This window comes from Lynx canadensis, chromosome D4, assembly GCF_007474595.2.
Source record: "Lynx canadensis isolate LIC74 chromosome D4, mLynCan4.pri.v2, whole genome shotgun sequence".
NCBI classification, from domain to species: Eukaryota; Metazoa; Chordata; class Mammalia; order Carnivora; family Felidae; genus Lynx; species Lynx canadensis.
Window position 1 is genome coordinate 88,353,091 of NC_044315.2, and position 27,201 is coordinate 88,380,291.

At 61.6% G+C, this 27,201-nt stretch overlaps 1 protein-coding gene across 1 annotated transcript in view; it reads left to right on the top strand.

The window, feature by feature from the left end:
- HMCN2 (hemicentin 2) overlaps positions 1-27,201 on the top strand; it is a 147,175-nt gene that overhangs the window by 70,609 nt on the left and 49,365 nt on the right. The window contains exons 24-49 of the mRNA XM_030293836.1: positions 778-1,032; positions 2,131-2,217; positions 4,818-5,012; positions 5,974-6,104; positions 6,342-6,489; positions 6,839-6,968; positions 8,318-8,472; positions 9,277-9,555; positions 11,059-11,340; positions 12,022-12,130; positions 12,312-12,481; positions 13,380-13,534; positions 13,899-13,995; positions 14,478-14,573; positions 15,313-15,489; positions 16,688-16,845; positions 17,470-17,593; positions 18,583-18,758; positions 19,810-19,906; positions 20,082-20,201; positions 21,171-21,332; positions 22,120-22,401; positions 23,431-23,598; positions 24,837-24,950; positions 25,580-25,666; positions 26,414-26,605. Of these exons, the coding sequence (XP_030149696.1) occupies positions 778-1,032; positions 2,131-2,217; positions 4,818-5,012; positions 5,974-6,104; positions 6,342-6,489; positions 6,839-6,968; positions 8,318-8,472; positions 9,277-9,555; positions 11,059-11,340; positions 12,022-12,130; positions 12,312-12,481; positions 13,380-13,534; positions 13,899-13,995; positions 14,478-14,573; positions 15,313-15,489; positions 16,688-16,845; positions 17,470-17,593; positions 18,583-18,758; positions 19,810-19,906; positions 20,082-20,201; positions 21,171-21,332; positions 22,120-22,401; positions 23,431-23,598; positions 24,837-24,950; positions 25,580-25,666; positions 26,414-26,605 (4,146 nt within the window). The remainder of the gene's footprint in view (positions 1-777; positions 1,033-2,130; positions 2,218-4,817; positions 5,013-5,973; positions 6,105-6,341; positions 6,490-6,838; positions 6,969-8,317; positions 8,473-9,276; positions 9,556-11,058; positions 11,341-12,021; positions 12,131-12,311; positions 12,482-13,379; positions 13,535-13,898; positions 13,996-14,477; positions 14,574-15,312; positions 15,490-16,687; positions 16,846-17,469; positions 17,594-18,582; positions 18,759-19,809; positions 19,907-20,081; positions 20,202-21,170; positions 21,333-22,119; positions 22,402-23,430; positions 23,599-24,836; positions 24,951-25,579; positions 25,667-26,413; positions 26,606-27,201) is intronic.

Below are 27,201 nucleotides of genomic sequence, written 5' to 3' on the forward strand. Positions count from 1 at the left end.
AGGAGGACCGGATGTGAGTCCTGACTCTGCTACCACTGACGGGCTGTGTGACCTTGGCCAGCCGCTTGGCCTCTCTGAGCCTTGGTTTCCTCCTCCGTAAACCGGGGGCCACAGTCACGCCCATCCCATAGCTGTCAGAAGGGGAAGCGTCACAGTGGAACCTGCTGTTGTTTTCAGCAGGTGTGAGGGGCGGGCAAGGCACGGGCACCCTCGTGCTCCTGGACACCGAGGTCCTGGGGTGGCCCAGGGAAGCGGCCCGGATTCCCGCTCAGACAGACTCAGGGCTGGGGCTGGCTCCGGTTCCTCTCAGCTGAGGGACTGGGTGACTCTGGTCAATCACCTGACCCTTCTGAGCCTCAGCTTCTGCGAGATGGGCTTGGTATCACCAGCCCGGAGGAAGGACCGGAGTGGGACAGAGGAGATGTAAACGTGGAAGGAATGATGGCCCCCATCTCCCCCCAGCCCAGGGAAGGGAGGGAGCAGGAGTAGGGGGATGGCGGGGAGAGCGGGTGAGGAGAAAGAAGCGATTCTGCGATGAGAGCGCGTGCGTTCAGGCGAAAGGCGGATTCGATTCACTTTGCGGGGTGGGGGGGGGGGACCACCTGGGGCGTCCTGCTGCCCTTTCCTGACAAAAGGAGGAATGGTCAGCCTTAGCCTGCGCCCTACAGTGATCCCTGCTGCTTGGTGATCCCCGGAAGTAAGGGCAGGTGGGTCTGGGCTCTGCGCCCCCCCACCTGGGGCCCCAGTGACTGGATCCCCCTCCCCGGGGCTCTTCAGTGCCCCCTCAGGTGCAGCCGGGCCCGCGGGTCCTGAAGGTGCTGGCAGGAGAGATTCTGGACCTGAACTGCGTGGCCGAGGGCAGCCCGGAGCCCCGGCTGAACTGGTCCAAGGACGGGGTGGCCCTGCGGGGCGGGAGCCCCGAGGGGTCCGTCCACTTCTCGGCCATCCAGGCCTCTGACGCGGGGCTGTACCGCTGCGAGGCCTCCAACAGCGCCGGCGTGGATGCCTGGGAGCTGGAGCTCAGGGTGCTGGGTGAGTCTCCCCTGAACCCCCCAACTCACTGCTCCGCACCCCCCCCACCCCCAACAGTAGCCTGGGCTTCTGAGAGTCTTTTTTATTTTTTTATTTTTTTTTTAAATTTTTTTTTCAACGTTTTTATTTATTTTTGGGACAGAGAGAGACAGAGCACGAATGGGGGAGGGGCAGAGAGAGAGGGAGACACAGAACCGGAAACAGGCTCCAGGCTCCGAGCCATCAGCCCAGAGCCCGACGCGGGGCTCGAACTCACGGACCGCGAGATCGTGACCTGGCTGAAGTCGGACGCTTAACCGACTGCGCCACCCAGGCGCCCCGAGTCTTTTTTATTTTTAATGTTTATTTATTTTTAAAGAGAGAGACAGAGGATGAGTGGGGAGGGGCAGAGAGAGAGGGAGACAGAATCTGAAGCAGGTTCTGGGCTCCGAGCTGGCAGTGCAGAGCCCGATGCGGGACTCGAACTCACGGATGGACTGAGACTCGAACTCACGGATGGAGCTTCACTGACTGAGCCACCCAGGCGCCCCTGGGCCTCTGAGATTCTTAACCCCTTCCTTCCTCCCGGCCGCTAGCCCCTGAGGCGGTGGGAGCGTCCAGTGTGAGGGAGGCTTAGGTCAGCCTTGTGGGCACCCTCTCTGCTCCGGGGTGGCCAGAAGGTGCCACGGAGTCATGATCAAAGAGCAGGTGCCTGGGCCGAGACTCAGCTCCTTCCGCTTTCTGGCTGGACGACTGTAGGCCATTTACACTCTCTGACCCTCAGTTTTGTCCCTTGTAAAATGGGCCCGATAATAGCAAGGAGTCCGAGAGAATGTGTGAGAAGCGTCCTGGTGCACGGGGAGGTCTGGTCTGGATCAGTGGTGCCGCATTTTTCACTATTATGAACGAAAGACAAACCCGGAAAGCCGCTGCTGGAGGGGAGCGCGGGGCAGGACCCTGCCAAGCTTCACCTCCCAAGCCCGTGGGGTCGCTCGTGGCCCTGGCGGCCTCTCTGCGGGCCAGCCCGTGGGAGGTGGGGCTTGTGCCTGGCCGGGTTCTGGATGGGACGCCCTCTCCACCGGCCTGGGTATTAAGTGCGGCCACACTGCCTCTCCCCAGAGCCACCGCACTGGGAGGCCGATGAGACCAGCGGCCTGCTGGAGAGAGTGGCCGGAGAGAACGCCAGCCTGCCGTGCCCTGCCAGAGGTGAGGCCGGGCCCCGGGGTGGGTTGGACTGGGAAACACTGTGGGCAATGCCCGTGGGTTCGGGAGCGTTAGGGGGGTCCTCACTCCCAGCCAGGCCACGCCAGACATTTCATCCTGTCGACGACCCTGTAGGACGGGTAGTAGCTTTAGCTCTCTTCTGTTAGGGCCAGAGGGACTGAGCAACTTGTTAGAGGTCACGCAGCCGGGAGGTGACCCACAAAGCGTGGTGTGGGTTGACCCCAGCCCCCTCTGCCTGGGAAATGCGGCAGCTGGGCTGAGGACGGCCCGAGGGTCCAAGGATTGGGGCTCAGTGCCCCGCCCCCACTCTTCAAGCCCGCCCCAGACTTTCTAGCAGACCTGGATTCACGTGGCCCTAGGCAGACCACCCCTTGGGGTCAGCAGCATCCCGTGGGGGCAAGACAGATCCCTCTGTGGTCCATTGCCCCGCGCTGACCCCCCCTTTGGCCCTTCCAGGCCAGGTGCCTTCTTGGGGCAGTTTCTACCTTCTTTCTGAGCCTCTGTTTCCTCATCTGTACAGTGGGGTCATTCCAGGCGCTCCACGCGGGGCTGCTGTGAGGGCTCCGGGGGACAGCAGGAGTGTTAGGTCCCAGCACCGTGCCCGGCACATACAGGGGCTCGGGGCGATGTGTCGAACGAAGAGCCTCCCTTTCTGTCGGACCCGGTGGACCTCACCGCCCGCCCCAGCTGCTGCCTTTGGCTTCGGGCTCTTCTGTGGCGAGAGGGCCTGCCGTGTCCCCTGTGCGTGGGCGCTCTCCAGAAGGGTGGGCGTCTGGGTCTCGGGAGTTTGCTGGAACAGGCCTGACGGAGGGCCAGGTGGGAGGCAGGTGCTGGGTGGGAGCCCTGGGCACCTCAGGGGCTCCTTTCTGACAACTGCCCGTCTGGAGGGGCCGACGCGCCGCCCTCAGCCAGAGCGCCACCTTGTGCCTGTCGCTGGTAACAGCAAGCAGCCGTCTGGCGGTCTGGGAGCGGGGAGGGGGATCCCTGGCCAGTCAGGGGCTTGTCCTCTGCACCAGACTTCAGCGGAATCAGCATAACCCAAGCCCCCGCTGATAACCACGCCTCAGCCTGGCCCTCGCCTGCCCGCAGGCTGCCCTTGGCCTTCTCCCTTTCAAGCAGGTGTTTGCTGCTGGGCAGTGCTGGGCGCTGGCATTCACCAGCCACGTGGCCTTGGGGTCCGAGGGCTAAAGGAGAAAGTGCCCAGCCCGGCGCCTGGAATGTGGGAGCCCTGGTGCCTGCGGAGGGTGGCCCCGCCCGCCGCCTCCTTGTGGGTGGGACAGAAAGGCCAGGAGCCTGGCCACTGACTCGCTCTCTTGGCCCCGGTGAAGTAGGTGTGGGGAGGGGAGGGGAGTGGTTTTCAGCAACAGCCTGAGTCCCCTGGAATCTTCCGGGGCTGAGCTATAGGGCAGTTCTGTGGCTAGAGCTCATCCAGGGGAGAGACATTTTGCCTGAAGAAAAAAAAAGATCCAGGGTTCAAACCTCAGGCACAGGGGACACGACGTGACGCAGGAGCACAGCAGGGTGGCAGGCGGAGGCCCAGCACGTGGGGCAGAGGGGCCAGGGCAGGCAGAGCGGGCCCGGGTCCCCCACCTAGGATGCCCTGAGTGTGCCACGTCCTGACTGCCACCCACGTGTCCCTGTGGGTAAAGGAGTGGGTGAGACGGGAGAGTTCACGTCCACCCGGGGCCCCGCGCTGCCCGGGAGGTGGCAGAGAGCGCGTGGGGTGTTGCGTTTGTCCACGCGTGTTAGCCCACATTGCGGTCCCGATGGCTGACGTTGGCAGAGCGCGATGGGGGAGACAGAGGTGCCAGGTGCCGTCCTGTGAGTTTGGGGAGTGCCCCCCCCCCAGGGAGGCCCCCCATCTGCATGTGGCTGGAGAAGGACGGAAGGTGGCCGAGGCCCCAGCAGACAGAGGGCTGCTCTTGTCCCAGGGTCGTAGAGCAGGTCAGCAGGGCTGGGGCTCGGGTGACCCCACGACCACTGGGTGCCGCTGCCTCACGGGCCTGAGTGGTGCTCAGAAGCCCGGGTCAGCCCCACAACGCCCATCTGAGGACCTCGGTATGGCCAGTGGCCCCAGATGGGTGCCGAGCACAGCAGGCGCGGTCGTTCACTTAGCGCCTCCTATGGGCCGACACTGGGCTTGCAGCTGGGGGCACAGCGGGGAGTTAAAGCAAAGACCTTGGCCCCAAGGTAGACGAAAGAAACCTGAGTGAGTGCATCCTGTGCACGTTAGGAAGTTGGGGGTGTCGGGCAAAGAGGAACGTGGGGCGGGTAACGGGGGCAGGAGTGCCATCCCACACGAGACGGCCCTTCTTTGAGGAGGGAACCAGAAAGAGGGTTCTGGCCCCTCTCCTGTGGCCTTCAGGGCACTGGGAGACCCGCGGACCCCCAGCACGGGTGGGAGGCAGCGGGTGTGTGGGCCCCGAGGGAGCTGCTCCTGCCAGCCTAGGGGGCGAGGAGGTGCCGGGAGCCCCCCACGGGAGGGCCAGCGACATTTGCCCAAGGGGGGGCAGCGTGGGTGCCCCAAGGGGGGGGGGCAGATTTCAGAGCGTTCGTGCCGATGACTCCGCGCGCCCCTCCAGGGGTGCCCAAGCCGCAGGTCACGTGGCGGAAGGGCCCAACCTCGGAGCCCCTGCGTGGCCGGCCGGGCCTGGAGGTGCTGGATGAAGGCTCCCTGTTTCTGGCCTCAGTCTCGCCCACCGACAGCGGAGACTACGAGTGCCAGGCCACCAATGAGGCAGGCTCCACGTCCAGGAGAGCCAAGCTGGTGGTCTATGGTAAGCAGGGCCCCCAGGGTGGGGGCTGGCTTGTGCTCGCTTACCCCAACGGCGCCCCTTCCCCAGAGAGACCGCCATGGGGACAGTGTAAGGGGAAGGACCTAGAACTCCCTAAATGGCTTTTAAGGTGGTCTCGTAGGTGAATTCATTTTCCGTTTATTTATTTTTGAGAGACAGAGTGAGACAAAGTGAGAGTGGGGGAGAGGCAGAGAGAGAGGGAGACACAGGATCGGAAGCAGGCTCCGGGCTCTGAGCCGTCAGCACAGAGCCCGACGCGGGGCTCGAACCCACGGACCGTGAGATCGTGACCTGAGCCGAGGTCGGACGCTCAACCGATTGACCCACCCAGGCGCCCCGGTGAATTCATTTTATAACAAGCACCAGTGGCAGGGGAGAGAGTCCCAGAGCAGGGAGAGCCTCCTATTCTGCCTGACCCTTTCCATGGTCTGGTGGGCAGAGGGAGGGGGCCCTTCCTCTTAACAGGAGTAGGGAAAGTTTTAACCGCTCCTGATGGGCCACCTCCCCCCTCCCCGTGACCAGCCATCCTGGCTCCCCGAATAACATCTTGCCTGGGAAATTTGTTATGAAGATATACCCAAGCCCCGTCTTCAGAGGTTATGACTTGGGTCCCTCCCAGGTGACCATGACAAACAGGTTATAAGTAGACCCGGGTGGATCTGGGGGCTCCAGCATCTTGCAGAGCTGAATATCGGGGCGGCGTGGTGCCCGGGCACAGCTGGGGCGTGCGGGTCCCCGGGAAGGCTGCTCTGACGTTCCCAGGTCCACACGGCTCCCGGTGGCCAGATCGGGGACAGGCCCGGGCCTCCTGGGACCTCGGGATCTGGGGAAGGGCAGGAGTTGGGACTTCCTGTCCAGGCCAGGAAGAGTGGCCCACGTGGGGTCTGGGTAGCGGTGGCTGTCCGGAGAGGGGATGGTTTCTCTGCTTCTCTTTGCTCCCAAGTGCCCCCTAGCATCCGGGAGGACGGGCACAGGACCAATGTGTCAGGCATGGCCGGGCAGTCCCTGACTTTGGAGTGTGACGCGAATGGCTTTCCAGCCCCTGAGATCGTGTGGCTCAAGGACGGGCAGCCGGTGGGTGTCCTCTGGGGTGGCTGGGCTGTGGGTGGGATTTGGATAGGGACCTTCTGGATGGGTTCCCGCACGGGCCGGGTGTGGCGGGGAGATGTGACAGGTGTTTTGGGGAGTGCAGTGGGCAGTGGAGGAAGCCTAGGGGGCTGCATGGTGGAGAGGGCATGGCACTCTTTTGGGAGTAAGAAGCCCCAGGTTCCAGACCCCCCTCATCAGCTCCCTCTGGCCTCTTCCACCCAGATTCCTGAGGCAGGTGGTCACCGCCTCCTAGACAAGCCGCGGGCCCTCCACTTTCCCAGGATCCAGGAGGGCGATGCTGGCCTCTACTCCTGCCGGGCAGAGAACCAGGCCGGGATTGCCCAGAGGGACTTTGACCTCCTCGTGCTCAGTGAGTGAGGCCTGAGCCCCTGCCCTTTGGCGCCGGCTGGGGAAGAGGAGATTTTGCCTGCTGAGAGCCGGGGGCCCATGACGGACTCCATCCCTGTCCTCGCAGAGCCGTCAGGGCAGATGTTAGATAGTCACATGATCAACCACGTAATTAGCGTGTGTTACGTGCTACGGAACGGTAGCGTAAGCTGCGGAGAATGCACCAAGCAGGGTCCTGAGCAGCCAGGGAGCTTTGAGTCATGGACCGGAGGGGAGGGAAGGGCGCACCTGGGGACCCGCACAGACAAAGGCCCGCCCCAGGGCCTTTGCCTGTGCAGGGTTTGAGGACTTTCTGCCCCCCCGCCCCCTAGTCCCTCCTTCCGTGACGGGAGCCGGGGCTGCCCAGGAGGAGGTGCTGGGCCTGGCCGGTGCAGGGGTGGAGCTGGAGTGCCGGACCTCGGGGGTCCCCACGCCCCAGGTGGAATGGACCAAGGACGGGCAGTGAGTGGTCTTCCTGGCAGATGGGGGGTGGTTCCTCTGCCAGGGCCGGGCGCACAGGGGCAAGGAGCTTGGTGAGCACTGCAGGTGCCTCCCTCCAGGGCCCAGGCGGGGGTCAGCATGGGACACCTCCCACCCCAGCCTGGAATTCCCCAGGGGGCCCTCCTCTCTCCCCCCGGCAGCATTTTTTTCATGACTCAGCCAGTCTTGCTTTTTGCTTTAAACTTCTTTTTTTTTTTTAGGTAAAATTCACACAACATCAAATCAACCTTTCTGACGTGCATGCTTCTAGGGGCATTTAGTACACGCACCGTGATGTGCACCGCCACCTCTGTCTAGTTCCGGAACATCCCATCGCCCCAAAAGGAGACCCCCATACCCCCCAGCCCCTGGCGACCACTCATCTGCTTGCCGTCTCTGTAGATTTATCTAGATTTCTGCATGTAAATCCCATGCAATCGTACGGCAGGGGGCCTTTTGTGTCTGACGTGTCTAACTGAGCGCTCAGTTCACAGGGTCCACCTGGGCCACAGCAGGTGTCAGTACAGGCACACGTCCGGGCTTTTGCGGGTTTGGTCCCGGAACACTGCAGTGAAGCAAATATCGCGATAAAGCAAATCAGACGACTTGCTTGGTTTCCCAAGAACAGTTAGGTTTACACTCTAGTCTGTTGAGTGTGCAATATACTTACACAGCATACGTACTTTAATTAAAAGTTTAAAAACGTAGCTCATCGCGGGGCGCCTGGGTGGCTCGGTGGGTTGAGCGTCCCACCGAGGCTCAGGTCACGATCTCACGGTTCGTGAGTTCGAGCCCCGCGTCGGGCTCTCTGCTGTCAGTGCGGAGCCCGCTTCGGATCCTCTGTCCCCCTCTCCCGACCTCTCCCCGGCTCGCGCGCTCTCTCAAAAATAAATAAACCTTAAAAAAAAAAAAAGCGTATTGCTGAGAAAATGCTAACCATCATCTGGGCTCTCAGCGAGTTGTAACCCCGTGCAACAAACGTACGTTGTACATCACGGCGTATCAAATATAACGAAAAAGTTTGAAATATTGTGAGAATGGCCACGATCGTGACGCGGAGACACGAAGTGACCAGACGCCATTGGAAAAATGGCACCGACTGGCCTGCTTGAGGCACGGTCGCCACAGACCTTCAGTTTGTCAGAAATGCAGTATCCGCCTATGCGTGACTGCTTTCAAGGGCTGAATAACAGTCCATGGTAGGGATCGGCCACTGTTTGTACCCACCCACCTCTCGGCGACCGTGAACCTTCCAGATTTACTTTTCACAAGCGGCAAGCCCGCCTCTCTGCGGCCGGGCCCTGCTTACTGGCGGCGTTTTCTCCACCCAGGCCCATCCCTCCGGGAGACCCTTATGTCCAGCTGCAGGAGGACGGCCAGGTTCTCAGGATCCCCAGCAGTCACCTGGGGGACGAGGGGCGGTACCAGTGTGTGGCCTTCAGCCCCGCCGGCCAGCAGGCCAAGGACTTCCGGCTCAGGATGCACGGTGAGCCCGGCCCCCACCACGGGCTGCCCACTTCCCGGAGGGAGGTCCTAGGGGGGAGCAGCCCCGGTCCGGTAAAATCTGGGGCGAGGGCCCGGGAATCTGGCCCGGCGTTCCCAAATCTTATCGTCTCCATCCCCAGCTTTGCGAGCTTGACTATTCCTAATCCTGCTTGGGGTTGATCATTTCTGCCCCTGTTTCTTTAAATCAACACCGTTTACTTTATATGGAAAGACACTCATTTAAAAGGATATTTACTGTCTCGAGCGTAGGTGGGAAGTCAGGGCCACTTGGCCTTCGGGGAGGAAGCCATGAGGACAGATACAGCAGAAGAGCGCTGATCTAGGGAGTGCGAGAAGGGTTAAGTACCCAGTCTATCCAACCGCACCTTGCCGTCTGTTGTAATCAGGACGGAAGGGGTTTGGGAAGGGCGGAGCCGTCCGTTCTCAGGTGCGGTGCTATTTGGTGCTGTACCCACGTGCTCCCAGGATCGCCGTGGGTGTCACTAGCAGTGAACCCCTGATTTAGGTCCGACCCTCATTTTACAGACAGGGAGGCTGAGACCCAGAGAGGGGAGTGACCTGTGCCGGGTCACGCAGTGAGTTAGAGGCAGAGTGCGTCCAAAGCCCGGATCTGTGGCCCCCGCCGCCAGCATGTCCCAAGAGGCCTCTCCCGTCTGTCCCCAGATGCCCACTCTCCCCGCCCCCCCCCCCCCACTCCACACCCTGCAGGAGCCAGTGACATGGGGTGGGTGGGACGCCAGCCTTGAGGAGGCTCCCTGTGACCAGCATTTCCTATTGTCCTCAGCCCCTCCTACCATCTGGGGCTCCAACGAGACGAGCGAGGTGGTTGTCATGGAGGGCCACCCGGTGCGGTTCCTGTGCGAGGCCCGAGGAGTGCCCACTCCCAACATCACCTGGTTCAAGGACGGGGTCCCTCTCCCGCTCAGCGCTGAGGCCGTCTACACCAGGGGCGGCCGGCAGCTGCAGCTGGAGAGGGCCCGGGGCTTGGATGCTGGCACTTACACCTGCAAGGCCAGCAACCCTGTGGGGGTCGCGGAGAAGACCACCAGGCTGGAGGTTTATGGTGAGCGGTGGGCAGCTGGGGTGGGCAGTGGGGGAGGGGGTGGTCTGAGCCATGGCGGTCCTGTCTTCAAAAGTCGCCGAGGGAAGTGGCCAGAGGTACAGGGTGATGAGACTGAGGCCAGGGAGAAGGGCCATCTCAGCTTGAACAACTTCCCTCTCTTGGACAGGCGAGGATGCTGAGGCCAGGGGCGGAAGGGCCTGTCTGGGGGCCCAGGCAGAGCCCAGGGGAGAATCTAGGTGTCCCTCAGGGGGAAGCGCTTTTCCGTGCCCTTCCGTGAATAATTAACTGCTCTGCGATAATCACTCACTGTGAGCCGGGGCTCCTGGGGCTTTTCATAGCATCGGCTCATTTAATCAGGGTTCAGGGGCCTGGGCCCTTGTCGCCCTGGGTCCCACTCAGGTGTTCTCTGGGGATGAGAGACTGGCCGAGGGTCACTTGCTAGGAGGTGATGGGACCCTGTTCATGGTGAGGGGAGCGGGGGTGGGGGGGGGTGGTTCTGACCGTAAATCTTGTGCAGTTTACTCGGGTGTAGACCCAACTTGAGGGGCTGGGCTCTTAGGATGCACGGAGAGGGGAGGAAAATCCAAGTGTAGGTGGGCAGGGATAGAGTCTGAGCAGGTGAGGTTTGAGACCCAGAATGCAGGCCAGTGGCGTCATCCTGGCCCCTCGAGAGGATTCCGCTCCGGAGTTCCGGCCCCCAAAGATGCGGGGGGCCTGGGTGCTGGGCTGTGTGGGGTCCACGGGCATTCTCTGAGTCCCTGGCTGCCAGCTCCAGGACTCTCCTTTGGGGATCGGGGGACCTCCTGAGAATTGAATGGAAAATGTGTGCTTAAAATTTTCAAAGGGGCTTGTGACCCAAACAAGGTTGAGAAGCTCGTCCCAGGCAGTTGTCCCCCATGTCCCCTGGTCAGGACTCCGTGGTCTCAGCAACTTGGGGGCCCTCCTCAGGGGGAAGAGAGAAGTCCCCCTCTGCCTACCCCTTTGGCCATCCAGGGCTGAGCCCCCACAGACCAGGCCCTCTGGGCTCGGCTCGCCCCAGGCATCCGCTTCCTCAGACCAGGGAAGGGACTTGAAGGGGCAGTCGTTCTGGTTTTGGGCCCTGGGGAGCCCGTCACTTAGAATTCAGCAGATACAGAGCCCTACTGTGTGCAGATATTCAGACACACACCGACAAGCTATTTATTCCGCTCTTGGTGAGCCCGCAGGGGTGGCAGGAATTGAGGGAAGATACAAGCAGCGGTGAGGCATGGGGGGCCGGGGGGGGGTGGGGTGCCGGGAGGAGATGCGGCCAAGGGGCAGAGGAGGGAGAGAAGGCTTCCAGCCAGGGTCTGGGGAGGCTTCCTGAAGGAAGTGACATCTGAACAGGGGGTTTCAGCTAGCGGAGGCGAAGGAGGAGGCTGTTCCCATGGGGTGGGGTCGGCGAGGGGCTTGAGCTGGCCCGCCAGGCGGGGGAGCAGACTGGTGTCCCCCTCTGGTCCCTGAGCGGTCCTGCGTCTTCCCTAGTCCCGCCCACCATCGAGGGCACTGGAGGAGGACCTCGTGTGGTGAAGGCTGTGGCTGGGAGGCCCTTGGCGCTGGAGTGTGTGGCCAGGGGCCACCCGCCCCCTGCCCTCTCCTGGCACCACGAGGGGCTGCCTGTGGCCGAGAGCAACGAGACGTGGCTGGAGGCGGGAGGCCGTGTGCTGAGCCTGGAGAGCCTGGGCGAGGCGTCCGGAGGCCTGTACAGTTGTGTGGCCACCAGCCCCGCCGGGGAGGCCGTTCTGCAGCACTCCGTGGAAGTGCAGGGTGAGCCTCGGTCTGTCCCCCGCCTCGGGCCACCTGGGCTGCGGACCCCTCCTCCTGCACCCACTGTGCGTGGGTCCCCGCGGGCCGCCCGGAGGGTTGCGAGGTGGTGAAGTGCCCGGGAGGCGGAGGCCTGCGCCCATCTGGGCTGGAGGTCCTGCAGGGCCACAAGGGGGCGGGCTCGAGCTCGGAATCGTGGTTCCTGTGCCCGCTGGGGACCCCGAGCCGGTCACTTGGGACGGGACCCCACTCTGCCTTCCGGGTGCTCCCGGTCAACGGGACGGACGTTGATCAAGGACTCCCTGAGGCCCAAAGCTGGGCTGTGGGCTTGGTTCCAGGGTCGGCTGGGGTGGGGTGGGGCCCTTTCGCCTGCTCTCTTGCCGCCGAAGGACACTTCTCAGGCATCAAGTCTGGGCTGGGCGTGGTGCCAGGAACGAAGCAGGGAACAAGGCAGACGAGACTCCTGAGCTGTCCGTCTGGTGGGGAGACAGACAGGCCAAGCCTGTGGGGAGGCCGGGGGGACCACTCACTCACTCTGTCTTGGGTGGTCCTGGAAGGCCTCCTGGAGGAGGAACCATTTCTGGGGGACCTGAAGGGTGAGGTGAGGTCTGGGTCTTGCTGTCGGGGTGCTGGGGACTTGGGTTCGCTCAGCTCCAAACACCCGATGGTGGGTCCTGCCCACAGTGCCCCCGCAGCTCCTGGTGGCTGAAGGCTTGGGCCAGGTGACCGCCCTCTTGGGACAGCCCCTGGAACTTCCCTGCCAGGCCTCGGGCTCCCCAGCGCCCACTCTCCAGTGCGTATGGGGCGGCGGAGGCCAGCGCCGGGGTGGGGGCAGGCGGAGCGCATGCTGGGGGGTCGGTGGGGATGGGAGACCCTTCCCCTTCCCCGGAGTACGAAGCAGGCCGCCGAGCCAGGGAGGTCCCGGCCAGCCTGGCTTGCCTGGCCTCAGGCTGACCTGTCCCCACCCTCCTTAGGTGGCTGCAGAACGGCCGCCCCGCCGAGGAGCTGGCTGGGGTGCAGGTGGCCTCCCGGGGGGCCACGCTGCACATCGACCATGTGGAGCTGGGCCACGCGGGCCTCTTTGCCTGCCAGGCCACCAACGAGGCGGGCACTGCCGGGGCTGAGGTGGAGTTGTCCGTGCACGGTGAGGGGGCGTGGGCAGCCTGAGACACCGGGGTGGGAGGGGGGCGGGGGGGGGGGGGGGAGCAGGGGGGCCACGGCCATCCGTGCCCTTGTAGGCCTGCCGGACGAGGGAAGGGCACAGGGCTGGTCTTTTCCTAGACGGCGTTTCTGGACTGGGCCTTCCCGCTCCCCAAAGAGACACAGTTGTGGGAGGCTGGCCTCGGCTGCTTCCACACTTGTCACGTGTCCAGTCCACAGGCCCCCGCTCCCCCCCCGCAGCCCCGCCCTCTCTGCTCTCGCTCTCTCCACGCCGACCGCGCCGGGCTTCATTCCGTTCTTTAAATACATCCGCTTTCTCACCTCCACGCCTGCCCATTCGGTTTCCCCTGCCTGGAATATTCTCCCTCTTCCTCTTCGCCTGCCCAGCTGCTCCCTATCTCTCAGGCCCGTTTTAAAGCACCCCTTCCTCCAGGAAGCCCTCCTTGATTCCGCCGTGGTTCCAATCTGCACTGCCTAGCCCGTCATGGCCGCAGCCTACCACCCACTGTCTTAAAATGGCTTGTTTGGCTGTCGAGCTCCACGGCCCAGCTCTGGGAGCTCTGGCAGGGCGGCGCAGCTAGCCGCCGTTCTCTGCTATACCCCCGGGCCTTGTACCAAATAGATGCTCAGCGCACGTATGGATGGGTGGATGAAGGGTGGATGCATAGATGGGAGAATTTTAAAGGGAGAGACCTGCTTTACTGGCTCCTGGTCTGGTGCTCTCCCCCTAAGCCAAGCATCCCTCGGGTTGAGTGGGTGGAGGCCGGAGGCCAGCCCCGTAAGGACACTCCCTATTCTCCAGGCATTGAGGGGGTGGCGGGATACTCACTGCGCCCCTCCTGACCCTGACCGGGACCCTCCCTGCCTCTCCCCCTGCCCAGAGCTCCCATTGGTGGCCATCGTCGGGGGCGACAATATCACAGCCCCTTTCCTGCAGCCTGTGACCCTCCAGTGTGTGGGGACTGGGGTGCCCACCCCAAGTCTCCGCTGGTGGAAGGATGGGGTGGCCCTGGCAGCCTTGGGGGGGAAGCTGCAGGTACGTTCAGGGGCCCCAGGGCTGGTGGGGCAGCTGGGCGCGGGTGGAGGGGCACTTTTTAGGGATCCTGGTGACCCTGTACGGGCCCCTGGCAGCCTGGGGACAGGATGAGTACTGGGTGGTGGGCCTGAAGAGGGGAGGGAGGTCGGAGGGACATAGTCGGGGCAAGGGGAGCATCCCTGGAATCTGAATGCATAGCTTAGGACCCCACCCCCAGAGCCAAACTGTCCCCTGGACTCCCTTCTCCTGCCCCTGGGGTCTGCAGCGACCCACTGCTCACTGTGTCCCAGCATCCCTCTGACCGCCCTAATAGGGCCCCGTGTTCCCCGTGGCACACACGCGGCCATCCCTCCTCCCCCTCCAGATCGAGAAGGTGGACCTGAGGGACGAAGGCGTCTACACTTGTGCCGCCACTAACCTGGCTGGGGAGAGCAAAAAGGACGTGGTTCTCAAGGTTTTGGGTGAGGACGAGGGCGCCGGACGGTGGGGACGCGAGGGCCCTCGGGGCCGCCCTGGGCGGGCAGGGAGCAGGGGATTTTAAAAACATAGCACGTCCTCATCTGCGTGCATATTTACTTTTGCATGCTGCATTCACCCTTGGGTTCGTTTACGTCCTCGCGTGCGTGTGCAAATCCCAGCTCTTGTCACTTTTCCCGGCTGCCTAACTTTCCACGTCTCTACTGTGCCGGCTCGCGGCTGTTCCCACAGAGCTGGGCGCTGGGGTCTTTCCGGTTGCTGAAAGGTGGCAGCCTGGTGCCTTTGTCCTCATGCCGGTTCAGGAGTGGGGTTCCTCGGGCAGAGGACGGGAGCCGTTGGGGGCTCTTATGGCCCAGGACCCTTTGGGGAGGCTGGCGAGGGCTATCGGGCACGACCGAGAGGAGATGGGCCGAGAGGAGCCCAGAGCCCACATCCACCAAGACGGGGCTCTGCTCGTCTCCCCTAGTGCCCCCCAACATCGAGCCCGGCCCGCTGAACAAGGCAGTGCTGGAAAATGCCTCGGTAACCTTGGAGTGCCTGGCTTCGGGTGTGCCCCCTCCTGGTAAGACCCCTCCCCTTGGCTGAAAGCCATCCCACCCAGGCCCCAACTCCCCATCTAGAGAGGCCGGCCAGCGCCCCAGGCACCGCCTGGGCTGTGGACAAAACAGGGAGGGATCCGTAGGACCTTCCCCTATTTCTCGAATGTTCCTCTCTTCTCAATGTGTCGGTCACTGCCGGGGCCCAGGGCCTTTGCACTGGTGTCTGAAGCAAGCGGGGCTTCTGTTCAGAACTCGCGATTTCACAGGGCCGCCCTGGGGCCGGGGGCAAGGACCGGGACCTCAGAGTCGCCGTCTGTCTGGGGCTCTTGTCTAGAGCTTGGGGCTACGGGGCGTGAGTGTTCGGCGGACGGTATGAGCTCTGGCAGGATGTAAGGAGGCCAAGGCTACAATTGGTCCATGCTTGTGGGGCTGAGGATTCAGAGCGCGCCATGATTCCCTCTGCCTCGTGAGTGGTCCCTGGCAGGAAGAGGAGTTGAGGGCGGCTGGGCTGGCTTTGACTCTCCTTGCTCCTGGCAGCCCCAGCCTCCATCCCATGGAACTTCCCCTCTGCCTTCTGCCCTGTCTCAGACAACCCTGCCCTGTTCCAGCCCCAGCCTTCTTCCTGGAAAACTCTGGCTTTCTCCAGTGCCTGACATAAAGGCACGCCATGTGGCCACCCTGGCAGCCTTTGATGGTTGCTCACGACACAGGCACAGCCTGAAGGGCGGGCAGGACTCCTTGCATCTCTCTTCTCTCCCCCAGATATCTCCTGGTTCAAGGGCCGCCAGCCTGTCTCAGCCCGGAAGGGAGTGACAGTGTCAGCTGACGGGAGAGTTCTCCACATTGAGCGGGCACGATTTTCTGATGCTGGGAGCTACCGTTGTGTGGCATCCAATGTGGCGGGCAGCACGGAGCTGCAGTATGGGCTACGGGTCAATGGTGAGCTGCCCTGGGACTAAAGGGGTCCTTGTCCCAAAAGTAATCCCTGCATTTATGTGTCTGTCAGTCTGTCCGTCCGTCCATCCTTCCACCCATCCAACCATCCGTCATCCATCTACCCATCTATCATCTATCCTTCCATCCATCCACCCATCACCCATCTATTCATCATCCATCCATCTATCCATTATCTAGCCAGCCATCCATCATTCATCCATTATTCATCCTTTTATGTAACCATCCATTCAATCCTTTGCCCATCCTCCCATCTAACTATCTGTCTGTCCATCTACTTACCCATCCATCCGTTCCTCCATTTATCTGTCTTCTGTCCAACCACTTTTATTGAGTACATCCTCTGGGGCGGACCTTGGGGCTGTAGCCCCAAGGAAACAGACCCAGGGGCCTTCTGTCTAGTGGAGAATACAGCAGTTACACAGTCACCCAGTATCCTATCTTCTGACGATTGTGATAAGAGTTAGTAAAGAGGAGGTACGACCCAGTGCCTGGAACTGGGACACTGACCTGGCCTGGGGAGTCCCAGAGGTGTCTTTGACAGTTGGATGCCTACATGGAGACCACCTGCCAAGGGCTGACGCTGCAGAGATGAGGGGAATTATGGGAGCTGGAAGGAGGCTGGGGGCCAGGAGCTTACCGGACAATGGGAGGAGGGGACGGGGTGGTGCAGGTGGCCAGATGGAGGCTGGGGAGGCAGAGCCTTTATGCTAGGAGCAGTAGGTGGCTGGGCAGGAGGCTGGGACCCTGGGCATCGTGACCGTGACCGTATCTCCCAGACACCGTTGAGTCTTCTGACCATTTTCCGCCCTCGAGGGGCTGCCTGCCGGATAGCTTTTCATCTGATACCTCTGCATTGGGAAACAAAACTTCCCAGAGGTCGCCCCCTGCCGTCCGCAGCCTAAGGACCTCATGCTCACCGGAAGACCCAAGTTCAAGTGCTATTTGTCACTTTCTAACTGGTCAGCCTTGGCCATGACTTACCCTCTCTGAGCCCCGGGTTCCCGCCGGTGGAAGCCCCCTCATGGTGGGGTCAGGATGCGAGGAGCACCCGTGCTGGGAGTGGCGTCCCTGCGCTTTTGTTTGTGGCCGTGTGCCCCGTGGGGTGGCCCGGCCAGGGGCCCTGCTGGCTTCGCCCCCAGTGGGGCTCACCCCGGGCCCTGCGTTGTCCCCCGCCCTGCAGTGCCTCCACACATCACCCAGCCACCCAGCCTGCCAGGCCCCGTGCTGCTCGGCGCCCCGGTCCGGCTGACCTGTAATGCCACCGGAGTCCCCAGCCCCACGCTGCTGTGGCTGAAGGATGGAAACCCCGTGTCCACCGCAGGGGCCTCCGGCCTCCAGGTCAGGCTGGGCAGCCCTGGGTCACCTCTCCGGTGCCTCAGGAGGTGCTGGGAGCAGAGGTCGGGCCCCGGGAGCTCCGAGGCGAGGGACGAGCCGCGGCCGCCGAGGGTGGTCGGCTGGCGGGAGGAAGGAGAGTCTAGAGACCCGTGGATTCCGGAAACACGATACGTGCCGCCAGTGCGAGCCGTATATGTAGTTTTGGGCTTTCTGGTGACTACGTTCAAACGAGTAACGAGAAATGCACGAAAGCGGTTTCAGTAAAACATTTTAGTTAAGCTGATCTAGCCAAAAAATCCATGATCAGTATGGAAATTATTAAGGCATTTCCCGGGGTTTCTTTTTGTTCCAACTCTTTGCAGTCCGTTGTGTCTTGTCCCCTTGGGGTTCAGCCCCATTTCAAGGGCTCCGTAGCCACAGCCCGGCTCCAGAGGGAGCACCGATGGAACTCGCCCACCAGCCGGCGGAGGTCCCGAGGCCTGGGGACAGCGCACGGCTCCCCCGCATTGTGGGGGGGCTCTGGGGTCTGGGGCGGGCTGCCCAGGGGTGCCCGGCAGCAGGGCCAGCATGGGAACGTGTGGGTGCTGCCGTGCGTAGCTTGATGTGGGCTTCCTTCTGGGGACACAGGTCTTCCCTGGGGGCCGGGTCCTCACCCTGGCCAGCGCCCGGGCCTCTGACTCTGGCAGCTACTCGTGCGTGGCCGTGAGCGCAGTGGGCGAGGACCGTCGGGACGTCGTCCTGTACGTCCACAGTGAGTCTCAGGCTTGGGATGCTGCCCGGGCCCGGCCGGGGGCTCAAGAAGGTGGGGCCGGGGGCGTCCCTCCCCAAACCACGTCCAAAGCGGGGTGGTGGAGGGGGCGCGCCGGCCTGAGACCGTGGCTGCCTTCGTGGGGGCGTCAGTTGGAGGCGAGCTGCTCCCCCGTCGCAGACAGGGAGGCAGGTGAGTGGCCCGCGCAGCCAGGAGCTCGTGTTCAGGGAACAGGTGGAAGGAACACGACGTGGCAGGGAGAACCCCGGGCCGAGTCAGGAATCGGATGTTCTCACGGTCCTCGATCAAAGGGGTAACTGCTTTCGGGGAGCATTTAAAAATTTTAAAAACTTTAAAAAAAAGTTTTTGTTTTTTTTTTGTTTTTGTTTTTTTTTACATTTTTTAAGTTTAGTTTGGAGAGAGAGACAGCATGAGCAGGGGAGGGGCAGGGGGGGGGGAGGGAGAGAGAGAATCCCAAGCAGGCTCGCACCTAGAGCCCCACGTGGGGCTGGAATCCACAAAACCGTGAGATCGTGTCCCGAGCCGAAACCAAGAGTCGGACCCTTAACCAATCGAGCCACCCGGGGGCCCCAAGACACTATGTTTCTAAAAGAATTTGAGATCATCGTAAATTCACATGCGCTTGTACGGATTAGTACAGAGAGATCCTGGGTCCCCTCTGCCCAGTGTCCCTCGACAGAATCCTCTTGTAAAGCACACAGCCACACGTGGGGGTATCGACGTGGCTATGCGTCACCATCCTGCTCAGATTTGGGGGCCTTCTCTTGGAGCAGGACTGGGAAGGTCCCTGCGGGGAGGATGAGAGGCCACAGCTCGGGTCGGAGGCCCCCTCCCAGCGCTGATCGCCCCCCCCCCCCCCATGCCCTGCTGTTTGCTCCTGGCTGCTGGAAGTGGCCGGGCCTGACCCCGGGCCTGGCGTCCTGCCGGCCCCACCCACGTGCCTGAGATCCCTCTCCTGCCCCCTCCCGCAGTGCCCCCAAGCATCCTCGGGGAAGAAGTGAACGTGTCCGTCGTGGCCAACGAATCCGTGGCCCTGGAGTGCCGAAGCCAAGCCGTGCCCCCTCCCGTGCTGACCTGGAAGAAAGACGGCCGCCCCCTGGAGCCGCGGCCCGGCGTCCACCTCTCCACAGACAAGGCCTTGCTGGAGGTGTGCAGGGCAGGGCCTGGGGGGGGGGGGCCCTACGAGATCAGTTCAGCTCAGCGTGACCCAGTGCCCGGGGCACATCCTCCTGACCTGGTCAGGAGCTGCTGCAGGGGCCTCGCTCGGTCCCCACAAAGCCGAGCCTCTCGTTTTTCACCTGTTTTTTACTCCTTCTTCCAAAGCCTCCTGGCCTTTGGGGATGGGAACCCTTCGTCGGGCCTCTGGCCCAACAAGGGAAGGGTCGATGAGGGCCGGGGACTGTGGGGACCGCAGCCTGGATTTAAATCTCAGTTCCACCTCCTCCTGGCTGGGCCGCCTCAGGCAGTGTCTCGAGCACACCGGCCTCCGGTCTGTCACCTGTAAGCACATCGGTGCTGCTCTTCTGGGGTGGCCGGAGTTCAAAGCCAGCCCCTAGAATGGCTCATCCATGTCCGCTAGGGGAGGGGAGGTACTTCTCCAGCTGTTGGGGAGAAACTTCCACTCCAGCCTCTTCCTCCTGCTCCCACCCCTCTACACCTTGTGATGTGCTCATTCCCAACTCTGAACACCTCATTTTGGTTTCCTCTACCCACAACTTAGCTTCGTCACCTCCTCCATCAGGATCTGACCTCTGAGGACGGGACCGACCCCCACCCCCCACCCCCCACCCCCTGCCGCCCAATCCTTCTTCATTTTCTACCTTCCCTTCTGGTCTGCTCTGTTGGACTTTCCAAAGAGGCCGGGAGCAGATTAAAGGCGGGAGAGGGGCTGACCCAGCCACACGCGCACCGTCCTTAGCGGGGCTGGGCTGTGGATGTGAAGTGGGGGGAGGCGGGCGGGACTACCATCTGGGGAGCCCAGTCCCCGTGCCGGCCCACGTCAGGCCACCACAAGCTGTGGCTTCTGGAAACGTCACGGTGCACCAGGTAGGGGAGGTGCTATCATTGCCCCCAGGTTCCAGGTGGGGAGGCTGGGGCACGGTGAGGTCAGACGACCTGCCCAAGGTCACACAGTCTGTTCAGGGGTGACCCCGTCTCGGTGCTGCCCCCGCTGATGGCTCATTCTTGCTTTCGGCCAGGTGAGCAGAGCAGAGGTGGGGGACGCAGGCCGCTATACCTGCGAGGCACTGAACCAGGCGGGCCGCTCGGAGAAGCACTACAACCTGAATGTCTGGGGTGAGGGTCTCGGGGACTGGGCTGGGGTCCCTCCCCTGTCCCTGCCGTGGCTGGCTCTCATGCCCCCAGAGGAGTGCTGCCTCCATGGTCCCGGGATCCAGGCTTTTTCTGTTCCCCGCCCCTGTCCCTTCCCGGCCCAGCACCTACCTCATACGCCTCTCTGTTCTCCCCCCAGTGCCTCCTGTGTTCCCCTCGAGGGAACCCCGCATCCTGACCGTGACCGAAGGGCACCCCGCCAGGCTGTCCTGTGAATGTCGGGGCGTCCCCTTCCCTAAGATCTCCTGGAGGAAGGACGGTATGATTGCCTCCCTCGCCCAGCCCCGCCCTGGGTGCCCCCCACAGTGGAGGGCTGCTCCTTGCCCTCGCTGGGTGTCCCCCCCCCCCCAGAGCCTAGCTGAAACAGAGACGGGTGGGCTTATGACACTGGGGGTAAGGGTGCTGTTTACAGAAGTGACAGTGCCCTCAGCCCCTCTCTGCTCGGTCCCCGAGTCTTCCAGTGAGTGCTGGGTTGGGCCGCGGCCTTCTCTTCCAGAAAGCCCTCCCTGACCCCCACCCTAGGCTGGGGCCTCCTTGACATAACCCCTGAGTGTTTACCTGTCATGTAACCACCCTAGTTCTTCAATGTCTGCTTCTCCACGAGTCCGTGAGCCCCGTGAGGCGTCGTCTTGGCCCCCCTGAATTCCAAAATTGGTCTAAAACGGGTGCTCCATAAATACTTGTCATTCATTCATTCACTGAACCAATAGTTGCTGAGGGCCTCTCCGTGCCAGGCCCCGTTCTGGGTGTTGGAAATATGGCAGTGGATCGGGGGTAGTCAGGTAACAGGGAGTTAGCGAATAACTTCCATGGTAAGTACTACCTATGGAGGAAAATAAAGCCAGGAGACGGAGGAGGTGTTTGCAGTTTCAGGCTGGGTGGCCACGAACGTTTGGCCAAGCAGAATTTAAGAAGGGGAGGGAGGGGTGAACATGAGAATATGGTAGGGAAAAACATTTCAGGCAGCGGTCTTAGCAGGTGCAAAGGCCCTGGGGCCGGGCTGGGATTCAGGCGGGACCGGATCTGCAGGCAGACCCGTGATGCGGAGAAGCCCAGGGATTGTGGGAGCTCAGGGATGGGATTTGGCACTCAGGGAAAGCTTCCCGATAGATGTGCCGTGTAAGTGGACGCCTTCAAGGGTGAGCAGAAGCCGGCCAGGACGGGTGGGAGGACACACATTCCAGGGGGAAGGACCGGGGACCAGGGGCTTCTTTCTTGCTGCCTCCAGGTCAGCCCTTGCCAGGGGAGGGGAACAGCCTCGAGCAGGTGTCAGCGGTGGGGCGGCTGCTGTACCTGGGACAGGCCCAGCCGGCCCAGGAGGGAACGTACACCTGTGAGTGCAGCAATGTGGCGGGCAGTCGCAGCCAGGACCAGCTGCTGGAGGTGCATGGTGAGCCGGGCTGGGACGACCTGAACCCGGTGGAAAGGGCCAGAAGGGTGGGCCACCAGGCACCCCGGTAGGGCAGACCCCACCCCCCAGAATCCGAGCAAAGACAGGAACAGTGACGATGAGAACAATTTCCTGTCCCCCCTTGGCCACTGGGGTTTCACGAGCTGCCCCCCGCTCAATCAGCCTCTTCCAGCTCGTGACCCATGCGCGTGCGCGTGAGAGGGGCGCCAAGATCCCAAGTAGCCCCCCGTGGGCCCGGAGAAACAAAGTTTAGCTGGACAAACCTCTGTGAGGTTCCTGCACATGACGGGAGCCTGTCTCCAGAGACTCGTCCTGCAGCGATGCAATTAAATACCGCAGCCTTGGAGACATCTAGAAAATTCTAGAAAATAAAACCAAGAAAAGCGCCGTTCAGCATCCCACCTATGGAATGACGCCCTGCCCCAAACAGTCCCAGTGTCCCGTTTAGGCCCCAGGAAGCCCCTCGTTTCTGAGGAAGGAGACCCCTCACAGATCTTCAGGGCTGTGCTGTGACTTTATTCTCCAAACAGAGGGCCTGCCCCTGATTTCCAGGGTGCAGGAGAGGGGCCGAGAGGTACTGGGGCGGCCCCCGTTACAGAGATGGAAAACGGAGGCCCAGAGAGGTGAGGTCACCCGGCAAGGTCACACAGCCAGGGAGTGGCCGGGGGAGCACAGGCGGAGTGGGGGCCAGCCCGGCTCGCGGCAGACGCTTGGTGCCCCGGTGGCCACAGCAGCCCTCCCTGACGCGCTTTCCCCTCATCCCCAGTGCCGCCTCGGATCGCTGGCCCCCGGGAGCCCCACACGCAGGTCTCTGTGGTCCAGGACGGGGAGGCCACTCTGTGGTGCAACGTCACAGGGAAGCCCCCGCCCAGGGTGACGTGGGAGTGGGGCGGCCAGCCGGTGAGGGCCGAGGCCGGCCTGCTGCTGCGGAACCAAGGCCAGAGTCTGCACGTGGGGCGGGCGCAGGCTGCCCACAGCGGACGCTACACCTGCGTGGCCGAGAACGTGGCCGGAAGGGCCGAGAGGAGGTTTGCGCTCTCCGTGCTGGGTGAGGACCCGCAGCGTGCTGGAGGAGGGCGGGATGCGGGGCCCGCTGGGGAGAACAAGGCCCGTTCCAGCTGCCGGTACAGCCCCTGGTTCTCCCAGGAGTCAGGCCTGCTGTTGGGGGAAGCCTTGAACCCCGCTCTCAAAATCAAACAGCCCTCATTTCCCCCGTCCCTCTCTCCCTTACTTGCTGTTCCCTTACTCTGTTCCTCGCACTGGGGAAATAAGCAGTCTCTATCCCGCATGACTCATGTGTGGTGGGGGGAACCCAGGGCCTAGGAGAGACAAGGAAGAGCCTGAACGCTTGTCATGGGAAGTCAGGGCGGCTTCCTGTAGGAGGTGACCTTTAAGCTGAAACATAAGAGCTGAGTGGAAGTTAACCAGGTGCCGGGGTGGGGGAAGGGGATGAGTGTGGGGGGGGGGGGGGAGGGAACACACTGTACAGAGGCCTGGGCAGGTGACACAGCACTTTCGGGTGACCGCCGCCACATCCTCGTGATTCCAGTCTTTTATTGAGCGCCTACTGTATGCCTCAGGGTGGGGGCAGGAAGTGGTAGGAGATAAGGTGAGCAGGGATGGGTTTAGCGAGGCCTCTCTCATCATGCCCCCCACCCCTGCCACTGCCTCAGGATCCCTGGAGCGTGACCTCCTTCTGAGTGGGTCCTTTAGAAAGCACAGAGGTGCTTGGCGTGTGGGTTTAGGGGGCATATCTGTGTCCACCCCGGCCCTAATTCCGGTCTCGTTGCTGAGCATTGACTCCATACCAGGCAATGTGCTGAGTTCTTACTGAATCCTCCTGGCATCCTTCTGAGGGAGCGGGGAAACTGAGGCCCAAGGTTTGGCTACTGCCAAAGCCCAGCCTGTGGGCACCCGTCACTCCCCCCAGCGGGAGCCACTCTGATCTTGTCACTTCTGTTCCTCAGACTCTCCCGACCGGGGGTGGGTGTCCTTGCGGGGCACAACTGTTGGGGGACAGGGAAGGAGCGTACAGCCCCCATATGCGGCCTGAGTGTGGTTTCTCCTCTGTGTCTAGTGCCCCCAGAGCTCACCGGAGACTTGGACCCAGTGACCAACGTCTCTGCTGCCCTGCACAGCCCCTTGACGCTGCTCTGCGAAGCCACAGGCGTCCCACCCCCACGGGTCCGCTGGTTCCGAGGGGAGGAGCCCATCAGCCCCGGGGAGGACACCTACCTCCTGGCAGGTAAGGTGCCAGCCAGGGGAGAGTCTGGTTGTCAGGTCTGGACCTCTGCCTCCGCCTCTGTTTATCACTTGCCCCTGCCCACTGACCCTTCGCTGCCAGGCCTGGTTGGGAAAACCATTTAGCCATCGAATGCAGCCGAAAACACTGGCTAGGTGAGGTAAACGACTGGCTTTAAATACGCGTGGAAAAGACTTCCTGCTCGGTTTCCCTCCTGAAGACGGACAGCGACTATGTGCACAGTTAAGGCTCTGATAAGTCTTGCAGCAAAAATTCTCATGGCATGTCCATAACATCCCCCAGAACAGTGACACACTTTCAAAATGCTGAGCCAAGCACCTTCTCCTCTGAATATTCATCCTCCCCACAGACCTGGTTTGTGATAGTTCTTACTGGGGAACTATGGAAGGGGAAACTGGGGCCCAAGAGGCAGTGTCCCATCCACGTTTTGCAAGAACCTCAAGACCCCCCCTGAAGTTCAGCCTCGGTGACCCAAAAGTTGTTCCACGTAGCCAAAGCTGGGATGACAAATTAGGTTCCCCTCTGCACCACTTCTGAGCACTTGGTGGGGGCTGCTAGATGCCTTGTGATAGGAATTCAGAGACTGCATCTGGGCAGAGGAGAGCATGGTGATCCATTAGTGATGTCTGCCCCCCGGGTGATCCATTGGTGATGTCTGCCCCTGGGGTGATCCATTAGTGATGTCTGCCCCCGGGTGATCCATTAGTGATGTCTGTCCTGGGTGCAGGAATAGCAGTAATGGTGTATCCGGTGTGTCTGCCTTCCCTGGGCAGGTCTTAGATGATCCTTGGGTTTTCCTGGGAGGAACTGGCTCACCTCTGAGAGGTCCTTGGGAGAAGGTGGCTTTATTCCAGGGCCACCAGAATCCCATGGCGGGGGTAGGGGGTGGGGGCGTCGGGAGTCTGACCTGGACCAGGACTACAGAGCCCATTTTTAGCCCTAGTCAATTTCTAGAACCAAGGGTAGCCAGCTTACAGATCCTTCTTATTAGAACAAGGCCCTCAAGTTTACACATGCACTAATGTCCGGGGCTCCCTCTACCTGTTTATCCTCCTGGGCCTTAGTTTTCCCATCTGAAGAATGGAACGCTGGGGGAGGTAGACACACACACAGCGAATTGCCACACCTGGCACACTGCTCTTCTGGTGGGCAGCCTGGGCTCAGCTTGGGACAGAGGCTGTTCAGAGCCGTGCCTGGAGTCCACTCCCCTCCCTCCCCAGGTGGCTGGATGCTGAAGATGCCCCGGGCACAGGAGCGAGACAGAGGTTTCTACTCATGCCTGGCAAGCAACGAGGCTGGGGAGGTTCGGAGGAACTTCAGTGTGGAGGTCCTGGGTACGCCCCAGCCCGTTCCTATGAGCACCCCACGAATCCTTCCTCTCTTGTCTTGGAGCTTCTGGGGGCTTTCCCCCGGACTAAGGGCTCATGCTATAGGGGGCACTCAACACAGGAAGGGGGGAGAGACCAAGCCTTGTTTTCTTTGCCTCATCAGCGGCCTCTGCTCTGAAGTTGCCATGGAACTTTCTGGAAACAGCAGGGACTAACCCCAAGTGACAGGGGGCACATATTTTCAACACCACCCAACTGTCTTCACAGGAAGGGGGGAGGGACCAAGCCTTGTTTTCTTTGCCTCATCAGCGGCCTCTGCTCTGAAGTTGCCATGGAACTTTCTGGAAACAGCAGGGACTAACCCCAAGTGATAGGGGGCACATATTCTCAACACCACCCAACCGTCTTCCTCTGATCAGGGCCTTCCCGCAGAGGCACTGGGACTTCCCTCAGCCAGCAGCAAATGTTTATGGAACTCACTGCCCGTGGGAGCAGGCCTAAGGGGATGGGAAACCGAGGCACAGGAAACTGAAGGCGGTTGCCTTGGGCACTTGGCTCTGGGCTCTTGGCTTCCTGATTCATGGTTGTTCAGCCAAGCCTGGTCAGTGACCGTCCGTCTCCCTGCTTCTTCCCAGTTCCTCCCAGGATTGAGAACGAGGACCTGGAGGAGGCAGTCAAGGTCCCCGAGGGGCAGACAGCCCACCTGACGTGCAACGCCACAGGTGAGGGCCACTCACGGTGGGTTGGGACAAGCATGAGAAGTCAGCTTCAGAGAGGAGGGGGTGCCCGGGGCTTCCGGCCTGCCCCCAGCCCCAGTGCTCCCTGTGGAAGGTCTCTGTACATCTTGAACTTGGTACCACATCCCTGCTCATCTTCGCACAGGCTCTGCCTCTGCCCCAAACACTCCTCCCCACTCCTCACCTGGCTAGAGACCTCAACTTCTAGGACTTTCCACAACGCGTCCTTGGCTGACCCCTTGGGCCCGTGGGCTGCCTCCACTGGGGTCCCACAGGCCCCAGGGCTTTCTTGTCCCAGCCCCAAGCACCCTGGACCATAGTAACCTTGACATCTGTATACCCCAGCTGGGCTCTGAGGTCCATGAGGACCCAAGGACTGCCTTGTCACCGTGGTTCTCCCAGTGCCTACCAGAGGAGGCTCCCATTAATGCTTGTGGACTGGGGGGGATGGATGGGTGAATGGATGAAAGGAATAACTTGCCTTTCTGTCTTGCCTGTCTACACCAAGCGATCTCTGCCCCGTCCTCCCTAAAGAAAAGGCAGTCAGCCACATAGGAAAGGCCCCGGGCCAGGCTCGGAGGCTGCTCCTATGTCGTGCCCTGCTGCAGGGGCCTCTGGCCTGAGAATGGAAAATCTATGTCCCCTGCCCTACCCCGGAGCCACCTCTGACCTCTTGGCCAACCCAGTCAGAACCTTCTGAATGGTCTCCTCTGCCTGTCCCCCTCCTTACAGGCCACCCACAGCCCAAGGTCACGTGGTTCAAAGATGGCCGGCCCCTGGCTGGTGGAGACGCCTACCGCATTTCTCCAGACGGAGCTCTCCTGCAGATCGTCCAGGCCGACCTGTCTAGTTCTGGCCACTACTCCTGCATTGCAGCCAGTGCCGTAGGGGAGAAGACCAAACACTTCCAACTTAGCGTCCTGGGTAAGTGCTGGGCATCTCCGGGCCTCCCTGGGCGCCGAAAGGAGGGGGAGCCAAGGTGGCCAGCTCCGAACAGACAGCTTCCCGCAAAGCACTCTGCTATTTTTTTCTTTCCCATTTCTTCAGGTTCAACAACAACAAAAATAGTCATAGCTGTATTGGCTGAACGTTTGTCACGGGCTGGGCGTTTGCACAGGCCTGATTGGTTGGACAAGCCTAGGGGGTGGGAGATGTGCTTGTCCCTCTGTGTCACCAACGAAGCGCTGAGGCTTGGAGAGGTGACAGGGCCCCCAGGTGTCCGTCCGTCTCCCGAGGGTAGTTGGCACGGACTGTCCCGGCAGGAGAAACGGGGATCTAGAAAATGAGAGGACTTAATAAATAAAATCTGCTTGTACAAATGCTGGTGGTAAAAGGGACCTGAAAGAGGAAATCTTAGGCCCAATGAGAGCAGAGGGAGAGGGGCACAGATTGGAACACAAGCCGAGTTGACAAGGCTCTGGTACATTAGTAGATGGGCTGGCTGTTAAGAGCCTTCTGGGGAAATTGAGGCGGGAATCGTCCTAAACTTCCCCTGGGGCACTGCTTAGCGGTGGAAAGCG